The 13,865-nt window shown below is 41.6% G+C and overlaps 1 protein-coding gene across 1 annotated transcript; it reads left to right on the top strand.

The window, feature by feature from the left end:
- Window positions 1-11,834: 11,834 nt before the first annotated feature.
- Window positions 11,835-13,337, top strand: LOC114700277 (1,2-dihydroxy-3-keto-5-methylthiopentene dioxygenase-like). Its single transcript, XM_037204001.1, has 2 exons — window positions 11,835-12,554; window positions 12,750-13,337. The coding sequence occupies exon 1, from the start codon at window positions 11,853-11,855 to the stop codon at window positions 12,390-12,392; it is 540 nt and encodes a 179-aa protein (XP_037059896.1). The 5' UTR covers window positions 11,835-11,852; the 3' UTR covers window positions 12,393-12,554; window positions 12,750-13,337.
- Window positions 13,338-13,865: the final 528 nt, after the last annotated feature.

Consider the following 13,865-nt stretch of genomic DNA (forward strand, 5'->3'; position numbering starts at 1 on the left):
TATAAAGGATGACTCCTTTGTATCTTGTAACTGAATAAATAGTAAAGTTAATTCTGATGCATCAGGGATAAATTCTGCAGTCTCAATATGTAATACCACTTTTTCAGCATACTGAGAGTCAGTAACTATGTTAAGAGGTTCTGAAAAATCCATTAATACCAACAGAATAGCATACAATTCCAATTTTTGAACTGAATTATAAGGACTTTGAACCACTTTAACTTAAATTTTCTGATTAGTAACCTGCCTTTCCTTGTTTGTTTACATCTGTATAAAATGTATGAACTCCAGATATGGGTTTTTCCCACACAATTTGAGGCAAAATCCAATCAGCTCTCTTTATAAGATCAATTCTATCGCTTTTGGGATATTTGCTGGTAATTTCTCCCAAAAAATTACTGCAAGCTCTTTGCCAAGGTTCACTTTCTGTCCATAATTTTTCAATGTCCTCCTTATTTAAAGGTACAACAATTTCTGCTGGGTCTATTCCTGCTAATTGACGAAGTCTCAATTTTCCTTTGCAAATCAAGTCAGAGATTTTTTTCACATAAGTTTTTAATTTTTTATTTGGTTTATTTGGTAGAAATATCCATTCCAATATAATATCTTCCCTCTGCATTAATATTCCTGTAGGAGAATGCCTAGAGGGTAAAATAACCAAAATTCAATCCAGCTTTGGATCGATACGATCCACATGTCCTTCATGTACTCTCTTTTCTACCAAGGCCAATTCTTTCTCAGCTTCAGGTGATAATTCTCTTGGACTATTTAAGTCCTTGCCACCTTCTAAGGTTTTGAACAAATTAGTCAGTTCATCATTTTTTACCCTAACAATAGTTAGTAGATGAGAAATATCTCCAAATAATCTTTGAAAGTCATTAAGAGTCTATAGTTGATCTCTTCTAATTTCCACCTTGGGGTCTGATTTTTTGTAGACCTATTTTATATCCTAAATAATTAATAGAATCTCCTCTTTGTATCTTTTCAGGAGCAATTTGTAATCCCCAGCAAGGCAAAATTTTCTTTACTTCTTCAAACATTCTTTCTAAAGTATCTGCATTTGAGTCAGCTAGTAAAATATTATCCATATACTGATAAATTATAGATTTAGGAATTTTTTTACATATTACTTCCAATGGCTGTTGTACAAAATATTGGCACAGACTTGGGCTATTCAACATTCCCTGTTGGAGGACCTTCCATTGATATCTCTTAATCAGTTGAGAATTATTATAAGTAGGTGCCATGAAGGCAAATCTTTCTCTGTATTTTTCTTATAAGGTATTGAAAAGAAATAGTCTTTTAAATCAATAACTATAAGAGGCCATCCTTTTGGTAACAGAGTAGGCAAAGGAATTCCAGATTGTAGAGAAACCATTGGCTGAATTACTTTGTTAATTGCTCTAAGGTCTGCTACCATTCTCCATTTACCAGATTTCTTTTTAATAACAAATACAGGAGAATTCCAAGAGCTGGTCGATTCTTCAATATGCTGAGCATTTAACTGTTCCTCTACCAGCTCTTCTAAAGCCTGGAGTTTCTCTGTTAAAGGCCATTGCTGAACCCATACAGGTTTGTCTGTTAACCATTTTAAAGGTAGAGCTGTTGGTGTCTTTGGAAGATCATTAGTTGTTGTGCCCTGTTCTTGTATAATATGGATGGCTAGTGACCACTCATTCTAATATTTCTCTCAGAAACGTGCTAGTTTATGATTTGTTTCTGAGGTTGGAGGGATGTTACTCTGAGTATTCCATTGTTGCAACAGGTCTCGACCCCACAGGTTCATAGCCTTGTTAGCCACATATGGTTTTAATTTCCCTCTCTGTGCTTCTGGACCTATACATTCAAGCCATCTTTCACATCTGTTTCACTTGAAATAATGTTCCAATTCCTAACAGCTGAACGTTTACCTCCTGAAGAGGCCAAGTTGGATGCCGAAATTCTGGTGCAATTATGGTAACATCAGCACCTGTGTCTACCAGACCAGACAACAAAACACCATTTATTCTTATTATTAATTTTGGTCTTTGTTCATTTATAGAAGTTTGCCAAAAAAATTTCTTTATGTTTTCTCTTGAATTTTCTGTTCTCTCTGTCTCAGCTGTTTCACCACCTCGAGCAGCCTGGTTTATTCCAATATGCATTTGGTTAATTAATTGCTCCAAGTAGGGGTTTCCTCTATGACTGCAGGAAAGGTCTAAACTGGATTTGCTATGGGGGCCTGCCTAAGGCTCCTCTGGGAGTTTCCCAAAGACCAAGGCAAAGTATTACCTTGCCTGTCCCTTGTTGATCTACATTTGTTGGTCCAGTGTTTTCCGTTACCACACCTTCTGCATACTCCAGAAGGAAGGGGCATTCTGTTGCCATTGTCCCTTAAAGAAACATTGTTTCTAGGAATGCCCTGTTTACAGTCCCTTTTTCAAATGTCCTTGCTTTCTACATCCAAAACATCTGACATTCCTCAAACCTCTTGAAATTGCTTCTCCTATCCACATATCATCATGGTCATGAGACTCAACATTAAACGTGTCTCTAATCCAATCTTCCAAGGGTGCAGATCTTGCCTTTAACAGCCTGATTATTCTCTTTCATGCTCTATTTGCATTCTCAAAAGTCAAAGATTCGATTATTATCTTGCTAGCTTCTGAATTCGGGACCATTATCTTTACTGCTGAAGTCAGTCTTTATAAGAAATCTATGAAGGATTCTTTTGGGTCCTGTAGCTAGAGTTTTCCTGCCTTGCCCACAGTCAGGACAAATCTCTGTCACCCACCAGTCCCACAGCCGCTCAGACCCAACCAAGTAAACACAGAGACTTATATTGCTTACAAACTGTATGGCCATGGCAGGCTTCTTGCTAACTGTTCTTATAGCTTAAATTAATCCATTTCCATAAATCTATACCTTGCCACGTGGCTGGTGGCTTACCAGCATCTTCACATGCTGCTGGTCATGGTGGCGGCTGGCAGTGTCTCTCTGCCTCAGCCTTCAGCTTCCCAGAATTCTCCTCCCTCCTTGTCCCACCTACTTCCTGCCTGGCCACTGGCCAATCAGTGTTTTGTTTATTGACCAATCAGAGCAATTTGACATACAGACCATCCCACAGCAGGGCCCTGTATAACCTTTGTAAATGACTCAGTTTTCTTTTCTGGTTGCTCAACTCTGTCCCATGCATTCAAGGCTGCCATTTGACATAGAATTAGGGTTTGGATATCATATAAACATTTTGTTTGTACTGCAGCATATTGGCCTTTTCCAACAAGTTGATCCTGGGAGATTTGTGTTCCTTTATCCCTCCATTGATTTTCTATGTTTTTAGCTTCCTCTTTGAACCACATTTGCCACTGCAGCTGTGCCCTGGGTTCCAGAACAGCATTTACCAGCTCTCGCCAGTCCTGTGGTATAGTCCTATTATAAATTGACCAGGAGTTTAATATTTGCTTTACAAATGGGGAATGCATGCCATAAGATACTATTGCTTCCTTAAACTTTTGTAAATCTAACATTTCAGTTGGAGTCCAAATATTTTGTGCATTCACTTGACCAGGTAGCTGCTGTATGCTTACTGGATAAATTAAGGGTAATTGTGTGAAAACAGGGTTTCTTTCTGTAACCTTATAATCCAATCCTGAAACATTGGATAACAATTTCACTGTTAATTTATTCTGTCTGAATCTGAATTTCTCTATAATTCATTTTAACAGGTTTTTTTCTAAAGCGTTTATCTTGGCACTTAAATTGGCTATCTTTTTAAATAGTAAAATAAGGATAAGGAAAGTAATAATGTGCATAATTCCATCAACATTAATCTTCTCATATAGTTGTTCCATTTTCAGACTGCCTAAAATTTTATCAAACAAAGCCCAATTTTCTTCCAATGTACACATAATACCCATTTTTTAATGTGGAAAAAAATTTTTTCTCTTTTAAATAGTTTTTTTCCTTTAAAATGTCTGATATCTTAATTGACTTACCAAGTCTGCATAGAACAGTAGAAATCCAAGGGAATTTCAAGACAGCTACCTAGCATCCAAGGTGGGAATCCATAGAGAGAGAGAGAGAGAGAGAGAGAGAGAGAGAGAGAGAGAGAGAGAGAGAGAAAGGAAGAAAGAAAGAGAAAGAAAGAAAAAAAGAGTAGCCTCGAGTTCTGGCTAAAAGCTTAAATCCAGCTATGTGTTCCTGCTTGAGTCGAGTTGAGCCTGGGTTCTGGCTTCCTTAAGCTCTGACCACATGTGCTAAAGTTTCGGCTGAAAGCAGCTCTATCTGCAGTTGCGTGTAGCTGTTCCAATTACAGTCGAGTGCAACCGACTGTTAGCTCTGGCTGGCCTGAGTTGTTTGTAGCACCAGCTGCGGCTAACAGCTTGTAGCTATGGTCAGTTGGGCCTGGGGCTTAGGCGGAGCTAGGCCCAGGCAGGGAGCTGGGCTGGGCTGCCCAGCCAAGTGGTTTTTAATGAATTCTTGCCATGTTGGGTGCCAAGTGTAGATGTAACAGTCTTATTAAAAAAGAAACACAGAGCCAAATGCAGAGTTAAAAGCCCAAGAGGTCAGAGCAGTAGCTGAGAGCTGAGACTAAAAACCCTTTCTTACTCTTTGATGCTGCTGCAGTCCTTCCCCTCCAAAAGAGACATACTTCCTGTGTGTCTGTCTTTTTATTGAATTTCTCTTCTGCCTTCTTATTGGTTGTAAACACAACCACATGACCTCCTTATCATTGCCTGTCTATACAGACCTCTAGGTCTCTATGGTTGGTGTTGAGATTAATGGCGTGTGTCTCCATGCTGGCTGTATCCTTAAACACACAGAGATCTGCCTGTCATGTGATTGGGATTAAAGGTGTGTGTCACCACCGCCTGGCTTCTGCTGTGGCTTGCTATTAGCTCTGACCCCCAGGCAACTTTATTTATTAACATACAAATAAAATCACATTTCAGCACAAATATCACCATAAGAGCATCAAGTGTCCTCTTCCATTTCTCTTACCTTACTTTTTGAGACAGGATTTCTAACTGATCCTGGGAGTTCACTGATTTGACTACACTATCTGGACAGTACACCCCAGGACCCTCCTGTCTCTTCCCCAGTACCAGGATTATAGGTGGATGTCACCATGCCTGCTTCATTTATAAGTTCTAAGGTTCTGCATCAAGGTCCTCATGCTTTCACAGCAAACACACACGGAGCTATCTCTGGAACCCCTGTCTTAGGAGTTCTGTTGCTGAGACAAAACACCACGATCAATAACAAGTTGGGGATGAGATTTATTTCATCCAGGGAAGTCAGGGAAGAACTCAAGGCAGGAACCTGGAGGCAGGAACTTACACAGAGGCTATGGGGACTGCTGCTTACTGGCTTGCTCTTCATGTCCTTCTCAGCCTGCTTTCTTAGAGAACCCAGGACCACCAGCCCAGAGGTGGCACCACACACAGCGGGTTGAATTCTCCCACATCATCAATTGAGGGAATGCACCACAGGTCTGTCTACAGAGCAGGCTGGTGGGGCATTCATTTTTAAAACTGAGATGCCTTCTAAAAGGACTCTAGCTTGTGCCAGTTTGACATAAAACTTGAGGACACAACCTCTAATTAGCCTAATTTTAGTTTTGTTGGGACTCAAGGTATACAGAAGCCTGAAGAGGAGCGTGGCAGAATGGCTAGCTTGCGGGGTAGTCAGAACCTATACGTTTATCACAGAGATCTGCCTGCCTCTATTTCCTGAATACTGCAATTAAAGCATATGCCATCACACCTAGCTCTAGTCCTGTTCTATGCGGTGCTGGGGATTGGAGTCAGGGCATTGTGCATGCTAGACAAGCATTCTACCAACTGAGCTGTATCCCTACCCTCTCCATTTACTCCATTAAGTGTATCTCTGTCCTCTCCAATAAGCAAGGATTTAGTAATATTGCCTATGATTTATAATTCTAACATTTATATTCATGTGCAAGCTGTGATTGTTTTTACTTTATAAATGCATATTTGGATAACCACTATTATCTTTTCTGATGCTAGGTTTTTTAACCTGGCATTTTTTAACCCACCATTTCTTTCTCCTGGGGTCATTTTTATCTTGCATCTCATATACACTTATTAGGATTTAGTATCTAACTAGGTTCTATGTGCACCTAAATGATTGTGTTGAAAAGTCTTTATTTCACCTTCATCAGGAATGTGGCTGAATTCATTATACACCTCTGGGTTCACAATACTTCTTCCAGAAAACCATACCATGGTTCCTGGCAGAATACCAGACACTTAGGGCTGTGGTTTGAAGGTTGAAATCCACCGCCTAGGCTCAGGTGTCCCCACTGGGAGGCACTGTTTAGGAAGATTGTGAAGCCTTTAAAAGGTGGAACCTCATTGGAGGCAGTAGATTACTGGCGGCCTGCCTTGACGTTTTCTAACCTGGCCCTACTTCCTGTTCTCTCTGCTTCCTGACTGCTGAATGCAGTGTGACTGGCTGCCCCATGTTTTTGCTGCCAAGCCGTTGTCGCCATGATGGAGTCTATCCCTCCAGAACTGTGTGCCACAGCACCTTCTCCCTTAAGTCGTTTTTGTTAGGTGTTTGATTACAGCAACAGAAAAGTAACCAAGACACTTGGGAATGAGTGGGTGAGTGAGTGAATGAATGAACTTTATAGACACCTAGGAATGAGTGGGTGAGTGAATGAATGAACTTTATAGACACCTGGGAATGAATGAATGGACTTTATAGACACCTGGGAATGAGTGGGTGAGTGAATGAATGAATGAGCTTTATAGACACCTGGGAATGAGTGAGTGAATGAATGAACTTTATAGATACCTGGGAATGAGTGGGTAAGTGAGTGAATGAATGAACTTTATAGTCATTGAGGGTCAGAATATTAACTGGGATGCTAGAATCAGAACTTTAATGCAAGATCATCTATGGACTGCAGACAGCTTGGCAAAATACCATTTAAATGTCAGTTTTCTTATTTGAACATGAGAAAAAGTATCTGTGTCCCAAATTCCAATTGTGGTTGGGTCCCAAAGTAAAAAAGACACAATTTATTTCAAAATGCTGCATTAATTCTGAAATTATATAATTTCTGGGAAATTAGTTGAGTACTATAAAACAGTTAATATGAATTGAGAAACACTTCTGAAGTATAAATTTAAATCTACAATCAAATTCTTGAGTCTGGTGAATGATTCAGAATATTTGTTAATGTCAGTGAATGTTTTCCTTCTTAAACAATAGAATCATCTTATTATACTTCACAGATTTAACTCTTACCTGGAGAATTCAATTACATCTATGAGTAAAAACTGCAAAGTAGGTTTTTCTCTTGTATATCAATATAGTGCTTTTATTTTGATAGCTTTTGAAATAAGTTCACATGGGAATGATTATTTGGAAGAGTTCATATTCTGAACAGCCATGTTTCCTTGACAGAGAATTATATATCTGAGATTGTTTGGGGAATTGATTAGATCTCTAGAGAAGACAGCTGAAGCCTGGGATGTGAAGGACCAGTATTGTGTACCCTAATAAACTTTGCCTGAAGATCAGAGGACAGAGCCAGTCATTAGATTAAATGTAGAGGTCAGGCAGTGGTGGCATACACCTTTAATCCTAGCAGTTGGGAGGTAGAGATCCATCTGGATCTCCATGAGTTCAAAGCCACCCTAGACTTCGTGAGATTGACTCAGTCTAGGAGAGAAACAGAGCCAGCCAGTGGTGGCACACACCTTTAATCCCACACTTGGGAGTCACACGCTTTTAATTCCAGCACTAGGAAAGTTGAGACAGGAAATGATATGGGTGGGCAGAGAAAGGTATATAAGGTGTAAGGAGACAGGAACTAAAGGCTTTCAGCTGAGGAAAGCTTTTCAGGCTGAGGAGTCCTAGAGGTCAGAGGTGGCTTGTTCCTTGTCTCTCTGATCTTTCAGCATTCACCCCAATATCTGGCTCCAGGTTTTTATAAAAAGACCATTTAGCAGTTTGAGTTACAGACCAGCACCTTCGATGTAGAGAGGAGCCTTTCTCTGTCTGTACTACAGTCAGTCATCCAGAGGAGTTTCCCCTCTGGGATAGGCATTTCAGAGAATCTGCTAGAAGTCAGGTTGAGGAAACAGGATACACTCTAAGCACCGCAGGGCACAGAACCTCACACATTTCCATGACACACAACCTGTTCAATCGTTCTCACCTGCCTTGGGAGGTATTTGTTGAGCTTTTGTAGATAAAGTAGCTTATGTCAGATAGCATTTTGACCTCTTCCTTACATGTGAAATTGAGGACAAGTATGTCTTTTATTGCTTGGCCACACTTAACTTATGTCTGATGGACCTCCATGGAATTTAAATCAGTCAGCACCCTGATCCTCCTCTTTGAAGTCAAGCACTCAGCCAGGATGGACTCCCAGTATAGACTTTAGAAATGCTCATGAGTTTATAAAGTTTCTGCCCTGGCACAAGCACCTCATTTACTGGAGTGGCTGCACTGATGGGAACAAGAGCTGAAGCATCAATTTATAATGGGTGGCAGGAGGTGAGAGAAAGTGGGCTCAATGTATTGATTGCTATTTGTTCCGTCGGGCGTTTTCCAGAAAGCTCTTTATATTTATCCATTCCTTGTTCCGAAGGCATGTATTGAAGCAATCTCCAGGTCATGGGCCCCCAAAAGTCTGGTGTTTTTTGACAGTTAATGGGATAGATGAAGGCACTCCTTTATGCCTCAGGTTTTAGGTACTAGCCTATTAATCATCCATTTGTAAGTGGTTTCCTACATTGTTTCATTTGATCTTGGTGCATTAAGGAGAGGTCTCCCACTAACAGCATAGGAACAATGCACAGTATTGATGTGGACAATCTTTATTGCATATACAATGAAAGAGAATTTAGTTTTTGGAGTGAAAAACCTATTATTAGGGCTGGAGAGATGGCCCGGGGTTACATGCGCTTGCTTCTTTTCCAGAGGACTTTTCCCAGCATGAGTTCAATTCCAAGCTCCCATGCTGGATCGCTCATAGCCATCTGTAACTCCAACTTCAGGGGGATCCAACACCTCTGGCCTCAGCCTCTGAGAACATCTGAACTCATGTGCTTTTACCTGAATACAGGTACACACACACACACACACACACACACACACACACACACAGACACACACACAGACACACACACACACACACTTAAAAATAGTAAAAGTAAAGGGCTAGAGAGGTGGTTCAGTGGTTAAGAACACTTGTTGCTCCTACAGAAGATGTGGGTTCAGTTTTAGGACCCACATGGTGGTTCACAACTGTCCCTAACTCCAGTTCCAGGTGATCCAATTCCATTTTCTGACCTCTGTTGTATGATATTTTGTTTGTGTTCTGACAAATAAAGCTTACCTGGAGATCACAGGGCAGAGTTAGCCCCTAGTTAACCATAGAGGCCAGGCAGTGGTGGCATATGCCTTTAGTCCCAGCCTTGGGAGAAGAAAGGAGGAAGATCATGAGTTCAAGGCCACCCTGGGCTACAGGAGATTGATCCAGTCTAAACCGAGCCAAGTGGTGGTGGTGGTGGTGGTGGTGGTGGTGGTGGTGGTGGTGGTGGTGGTGGTGCATGCCTTTAATCCTGCACTAGGGAAGTGGAGAGAGGAATACAAGGCAGGTGGAGACAGGATCTCTCTCCCACTGGATCTAAGGGCCCATAGGGGTAAGAAGTCTCTAGTGGCTGCTGCTCTACTTTTCTGATCTTTCAGCTTCTAACCTAATATCTGACTCCAGGTTTTTATTTAATAAGGGTAATTAAGAATCGCGACTCACTCTGGGAATGCCAGGGTTGTATTACATATACATACACACTGTCAAAAAGATAAAAATAGATCTAAAAATCATGGTATTACTTATAATATAGACACACTTTAAAGCATAAAGCTGGTCTCTCAATTTTTTTTTTTATAAAAAGTTAATTCTAATGTTTATGCATCTCTAATAGTGTGTTGCTGTCTAAAACCATGGTGTTGGGGTTGGAGATTGCTAGTGGTTAAGCATGCTTACTTGCTGTGGATGATTGATTGATAAATAAAACACTGATTGGCCAGTAGCCAGGCAAGAAGTATAGGCGGGACTAGCAGAGAGAATTGTGGGAAGTGGGAGGTGGAGGCAGAGAGCTGCTGCCAGCCACTGTCATAAAAAGTGAGATATAAGGTACCGGTAAGCCACGAGCCATGAGGCAACTTATAGATTAATAGAAATGGGTTAATTTAAGATATAAGAACAGTTAGCAAGAAGCCTACAATGGCCATACAGTTTGTAAATAATATAAGTCTCTATGTTTACTTGGTTGGGTCTGAGCGGCTGTGGGACTGGCAGGTGAGAGAGATTTGTCCTGACTGTGGGCCAGGCAGGAAAACTCTAGCTACACTTGCTGCTCTTGCAGAGGACTTGGCTCTACTGTGTGGGTGCTGAGAACCAGATCAGGGTTTATTTAAACAGCAATCAATTAGAAAAAGAATAAAAAAAATGAGGGCAATTATTTCTTGTTCTAAATTCTAAATTGACATAACCTTTGATTTTAACATTGATTTTTATCTATTTAGAACTTTGGCAGAATTTTTGAAGAGTAGGAAGATTGATATTAAGTATCATGTTTCTATTTCTTTGTTTTTTCTTTAAATCTTTGTATGAATGTTTATGATTGATTCTCATTGTCTTATTGCATCATAAGTTGGATATGTGTTTAAAATTCTACCCATCAATGAGAATGTATTTGTTACTTTTCTCATTATGTGACCCAAATATCTGACATTGTGTCATGTTCTATGCACTGGTGTTGACTATGCCATAGAGAGTATTGGGAACACACTCCTGTGACCCCAGCACTCTGGAGGCAGAGTCAAGAGGGTTGCCTTAAGTTCTGGACCAGATTGATCTACACAGTGAATTCCTAGACAGACAGAGATACAGAGTGAGAGCTTGTCTTAGAAACAAAACAAATCAAAACTGTTGGGAAAGCCTCACTCCTTTCCATGAGGTTCTTACCTTGTTGGGGATGTCCATTCCTTATACTGCTGGAGACCTAGCAGATGGCAGCTGGAGAGATTCACTGATTTCAGACATGTCAAACTCAGAAAACTGTACATCTTGAAGTTGCAAAAAAAGGGGGGGGTTATGGCTAGACAACAAATACATAATCATTGAAAACTTAATTGAATGTTGTTAAATCTTTGTGTCCTTAAGAAAGCCGGCTCTTGTCTTGATCTTGTTTTTCTGAGAATTATGATATTTGAATGAGAGTGGCTCCCACAGGCTCATATGTTTGGATGCCTAGTCCCAGTTGGTGGAACTGCTTGTGTAGGCGTAGGAGGCGTGGTCTTGTTAGAGGAGGTGTGCCACTGGACGTAGGCTTTGAGGTTTTGTTTCCAGTGCGTCTCTCTCTGCCCTGTGGTTGTTGTCTCGACAGAAAAGCTCTCAGCTACTGCCATGCCTGCCTGCTGCCATGTTTTCTACCATGTTGTCATGGACTCACCTCTGAAACTGTAAGTAAGGCCTCAGTAAGAAACCGGATAGAGGGGCTGGAGAAATGGCCCAGTGGTCAAGAGCACCCACATGGCAGCTCACAACTGTCTGTAACTCCAGTTCCAGGGGCCCTGACACCCTCACACAGACACACACTCAGCAAAACACCAATGCACCTGAAATAAAAATAAATAAGTTATTGAAAAAAAGAAACCTGATGAAGACAGAAGTGAAGGTGTTGGTTAGACACTCACAAAGCTTCCCCTGTGCTTAAGGAAGAAAATGCTTTGTAAATGGCTAGAGCTGTAAAAAGTAAAGTAGCAGAATTCTTAATGAACTGTTAAAACATGCTCTTCAGCTGCTCGCGGAAGCCGCCGTCGACATGGTGCAGGCCTGGTACATGGACAAGTCCGCCGCCGACCCGCGGCTGCCCCACCGCACGCAGCCCGACCGCCTGGTGGGCCTGGAGCAGCTGCGCACGCTCGGAGTGCTCTATTGGAAGCTGGATGCTGACAAGTATGAGAATGATCCAGAACTGGAAAAGATCCGGAAAGAGAGAAACTACTCCTGGATGGACATCATCACCATATGCAAAGAGAAACTTCCCAATTATGAGGAGAAAATCAAGATGTTCTTCGAGGAGCATCTGCACCTGGATGAGGAGATCCGCTACATCCTGGAGGGCAGTGGGTACTTCGATGTCAGGGACAAGGAGGACAAGTGGATCCGGATTTCCATGGAGAAGGGGGACATGATCACGCTTCCCGCTGGCATCTACCACCGGTTCACGCTGGATGAGAAGAACTATGTGAAGGCCATGCGGCTGTTTGTGGGAGAGCCTGTGTGGACACCGTACAACCGTCCAGCCGACCATTTTGAAGCCCGGGTACAGTATGTGAAGTTTTTGGAAGGAAGAGCATAGCGGTGCTCCCGGAAGAGTAACCGCACTGTGTGAGGCTCTTGCTGCAGTCACCGATGGGAAGGTTGCTCACCTCTCTGCGTTTGTATGTGGACTTGACACTAGACCAGCTCTCCTTAGCAAGATTGCCAGATCAGATTCTTTTTAATGAAAGCATCTATAAAGGTGATTTTTTTTTTTTTTTTTTTTTTTTTTTTTTTTTTTTGGTTTTCCGAGACAGGGTTTCTCTGTGTAGCTTTGCGCCTTTCCTGGAGCTCACTTGGTAGCCCAGGCTGGCCTCGAACTCACAGAGATCCGCCTGGCTCTGCCTCCCGAGTGCTGGGATTAAAGGCGTGCGCCACCACCGCCCGGCTTATAAAGGTGATTTTTATATGAATGCCTCAAAAATGTGAACAAGTGATCTTAATTTTCCCTAATTCTGTCAAGCCTTAGAGGTATGGGAGCTATGGGTTGGTGTATGCATCATGCATGACAGATGGTTATGTCCCAGAAGGTCCTTCCGTAGGTGTGTATTGGAATGTGACAATGTGCCCTTTGGAAGGGGGCAGTTATACCCAGCACAAGTAACCAGAAGGAAGATGTTTTTCTCCCTCGCTGATCTCTGGGTGGGGAAGTGGGATTGTTTGTTTTTCTTCCTTCAGATTAAAGCAGCTACCTTAATTATATGCTCATGGTAAGCTGTATTATGCTCATGTTTATTAAAGCCTCTCACTAGAGTCCTTATATGATTTTATGTGTGCATGGCTAATTTCTACATCAGGGTAGAATCTTTTCAGAGTGATTTCAGGTCCTTTTGCAATCAAGAGTCAAAAGAAGTAACATGATTTTCCTCCTCAAGTGCCTTGGGGCTAGACTGATATAGCTTAGATGTAGACCTCGAACCTAACATATGCAAGGCCCTGGGCATGGGCCCCAGCACCACAATAAAGAATAATAATGCTGAAACATGTTTATGTGTAGTGTGTTATGATTTCAGAAAACCCCAATAATCTGTGCTGTAGAAGGGCAGGCTATTCTCTAAGTGACAGCTCTCAATGTGAGGTTGTCTGTTACCTGCATCACCATGTTAGATTTGGGGGCTTGCTTCTGCCATACAGGGGAGCTTGAGCCATGGGGTGGGTGACTGAAGCTGCCCCAGCTTCAGAACTCAGATGTGTACAAGCAGCACATCCAAGGCTCTCTGCCTCTAGAGCTACTGTCTGTAAGTAAGGACTGATCTGCTAGCTCTGGTCTACCGATTATTGTTGTTGTTTGTTTTTAAAGATTGTATTACTCTGTAGCAGCAGCTGGCCTGGACCTGGATATGTAGACCAGGCTGGCCTCAAATTCACAGAGAGCCTCCTGTCTCTGTCTTCTGAGTGCTGGGATTAAAGGTGTGTGCCACTGTGCTTGGCTTTAATTAAAAAAAAAAAAGTTAAAAAAAAAAAAACCAAAAAAAAAAAAAAAACAAAAAAAACCATGCTCTTCAATTGCCCA

This window comes from Peromyscus leucopus, chromosome 3 (assembly GCF_004664715.2).
Source record: "Peromyscus leucopus breed LL Stock chromosome 3, UCI_PerLeu_2.1, whole genome shotgun sequence".
In the NCBI taxonomy this organism is placed as follows: Eukaryota; Metazoa; Chordata; class Mammalia; order Rodentia; family Cricetidae; genus Peromyscus; species Peromyscus leucopus.

Bases quoted from the DNA above. Each gene is read 5' to 3' on its own strand.
- LOC114700277 (XM_037204001.1), top strand. From the start codon at position 11,853: ATGGTGCAGGCCTGGTACATGGACAAGTCCGCCGCCGACCCGCGGCTG.